The sequence below is a fragment of the Pinus tabuliformis genome, chromosome 8 (genome assembly GCF_031772625.1).
Source record: "Pinus tabuliformis cultivar Carrire ecotype Pingquan chromosome 8, CPIR1, whole genome shotgun sequence".
Taxonomy (NCBI): Eukaryota; Viridiplantae; Streptophyta; class Pinopsida; order Pinales; family Pinaceae; genus Pinus; species Pinus tabuliformis.
The window spans coordinates 29,270,986-29,273,723 of NC_142294.1; the positions used below are offsets into that span (position 1 = coordinate 29,270,986).

Consider the following 2,738-nt stretch of genomic DNA (forward strand, 5'->3'; position numbering starts at 1 on the left):
ACTGCATCTGTGTCCTGGCGGAAGCATCCTCAAGCGGCTTCATTTTCAGGTTTACTTGAATGGTTAATTTGGCATTTTAGTATTACCTGATCTAGTGTTTGTACAGCAGATTAGAGTAGGTTTTGTAAATAAATAAGCAGCCATAAGGGCAGCATCTTGTTTTAGTTTGCTTGAAGATTGTTTCAGTTCAGTTTCAGTGTGAAAAGTAAGTCAAGAGTTATGTTGATGATAACTCCATTGCCCAATGGGTAGAGGCACTGTCTGCTCTCCCAAAATTCTGCGGTTCTTGGCACCTCCACGGAGCGGCAGCTGCCATCCCAAGTGGAGCCGATGTTAGACTCCGTTCTGTATGTCTAATGTGAGATTGATTCTTCTTCAAAACCCTGTTTTGAAGAAGAAATCATTAAATGTTGCTTTTCAGATTATGTAATTTGTTCTTCAGCTCTTCAACTGGCAGCGACTTCGTCATATGGTTTCAGATAAATTTCAGGACAATGTCTTTGTGCAATTATTTTGCTCCATCCAGTATCGTGTTGTGAAACAGAATGCTGACGATGTCTTTTCTGAGCTGCAAAATCCTCAAGAACAAATTCAAGCTTATGTGTTTGATGTGGTTCAGAGCTTTGCTGGGCGTAAATTTGAACATGCTTTGAAGCATGGGTTGAGACAGGGCCTTTTTGTTGTCACTTTGGCTTGGTTTGTAAGTTGTGTGAGACTCAATGCAAGGTTGGATGAATCAGTTTATAGTGTGAATAGCGTTGTACATCCTGGATTGCCTCTAGAAGAATTTTCTCAACTTGTTGCAATAACCAATGCTGAATACTCTTATTTGCCTCCTATCAGCCGTGAGGATAACAAGTCACTAAGCATATCTTTGCAATCTCACTCTCAATCTGTTGGTAAAGAAGTCTCTAAAACTGCAGGATCTATACTCTCCGGTCATTGCTTGAACATTGACACGGATGTGTCAAGTGAATTGCATAAAAAGGTAGTTGAGGCCGCAAGGAGAGAAGGTGCAACCTGTGTGGATCATTGGTTCATTGGCTGCAGTGCAACACATGTTGTATGTGAGGGAGCATCAGTTCAAAAATATATAGGGTATGCGACGAACTTAGTAACGCCATTGTGGGTATTGAAGACAACAAGGGAGAGATTCATGCAGCGACTTGTTCATTTTTCTGCAGACCTGGCTAGACAAATTGCCATCATGTTGGATGATTCTCAAAGCAAGCATTTGATAAAGAGTACAAATAGGCATGGACGCGGCAGTGGTAATACCTTGGCAATAGATGGAGCATATGATGAAAAAAGTATACAAAAAGAGATTGCAGAAAGAGAACAAAAGATGAATGAAGCTAAAACTTGTGTTAGAAGAAGACGTGGACCTCAATTTCAACCTTGTCGAACAATACCACGGCCCTTAACTCCAAGCAGCCTGTTGGATTCCATATGTTGGTCAATATCTGAGCCAACATCTACTGCTTCTGTTTATATGGATAGTTTGGGGAACACACTTCTAGAAAATGGATCAGACATGGATGCAAATGGACGGGCTTCCATGTTCTTTGATGCACGTGATGATGGAAGACATTCTGAAGCCCTTAGTGGCATTTCAGAGGATGCAGTTTTAACTCAACCAATGAGAGAGAGTGAGAAACGAGAGGTAATTTACAAGGGTGCATTTTTGACAATATTATTTCCAATTGACCGATTTGGAGAGATGGGTCCATCAGCGAGGACTTTCTTCAGTGAGAAAGGCTTCACACGTTTGCAGATTTTAGACCATATCTACTCTTTTTACCAGGAAAACTTGTCACCAGATGAAATAGAAGTAGCAATTCATACAGATTCAAAGCACGCAGATCGCCTTAGACTTCTATATGCCAGCAACGAAGCATTAGATCTTGGTTATGTCCCAGTAAAGAGGAGTGAATTCCTTGGAAACCGAAGGAGTTTTGAAGCTTTGAAACAAGTTGACAGGGAGAACACTGGCCAGGTATATGAATTACGGCTTGGAGCATAATTTGCAGATTGTAAAACAAAGACTTCTACCATGGTACATGCTGTGAAAGCGCTTCTAGCACGTGGAGCATCCATTTTGCTCTCATCCTACACAAATTCAGCAGTTGATAGTCTACTTCTCAAGTTGAAGGCTCAGGGTATCGACTTTATACGTCTTGGAAAAACTGCAGCTATACATCCAGATATACAAGAGTATACAATATCAAGAATGGGCATAAATTCTGTGAAGGAGTTGGAATCAAGAATAGACCAAGCTTGTGTGGTTGGAGTGACCTGTCTTGGAATAACACATCCTTTACTTGTAAAGAAAAGATTTGATGTTTGCATTGTGGACGAAGCAGGGCAGATCACATTCCTGATAAACAGTCTTGACAGAGGGATTTTTAATGAAAATTTCACAGCTCTGACTTCTGAGATTCCTGTGGTATGATAATTTAGCATTAGTTTTCCTCTTGTTTCATATGTAATCTGTTATGTTCCATTTCACTACATGATCATTTCTAACTGAACAAATGAAGTGTTTAGGTAAGAATTCATGCCTGCCATGCTCTTCCTATAAGTTTATTCATGTTTAATGTTTTCCTCTGTTTGACAAGGATTCATCTCCTATGCCCTTGTCAGCTCCTCACCAGTCTTGCCATCCCATTTAAAATCTAAATTTGATGCTAAATTTCTTACCTACCTTGCCTCAGTCGATAACCTGTGTTGTTCATTAT

At 40.2% G+C, this 2,738-nt stretch overlaps 1 protein-coding gene across 1 annotated transcript; it reads left to right on the forward strand.

Annotated features, from left to right (window-relative positions):
- The first annotated feature begins 469 nt into the window (after positions 1-469).
- LOC149233983 (uncharacterized) lies at positions 470-2,023 on the forward strand. The gene has a single exon (XM_089368110.1). The coding sequence runs from the start codon at positions 470-472 to the stop codon at positions 2,021-2,023; it is 1,554 nt and encodes a 517-aa protein (XP_089224236.1).
- Positions 2,024-2,738: the final 715 nt, after the last annotated feature.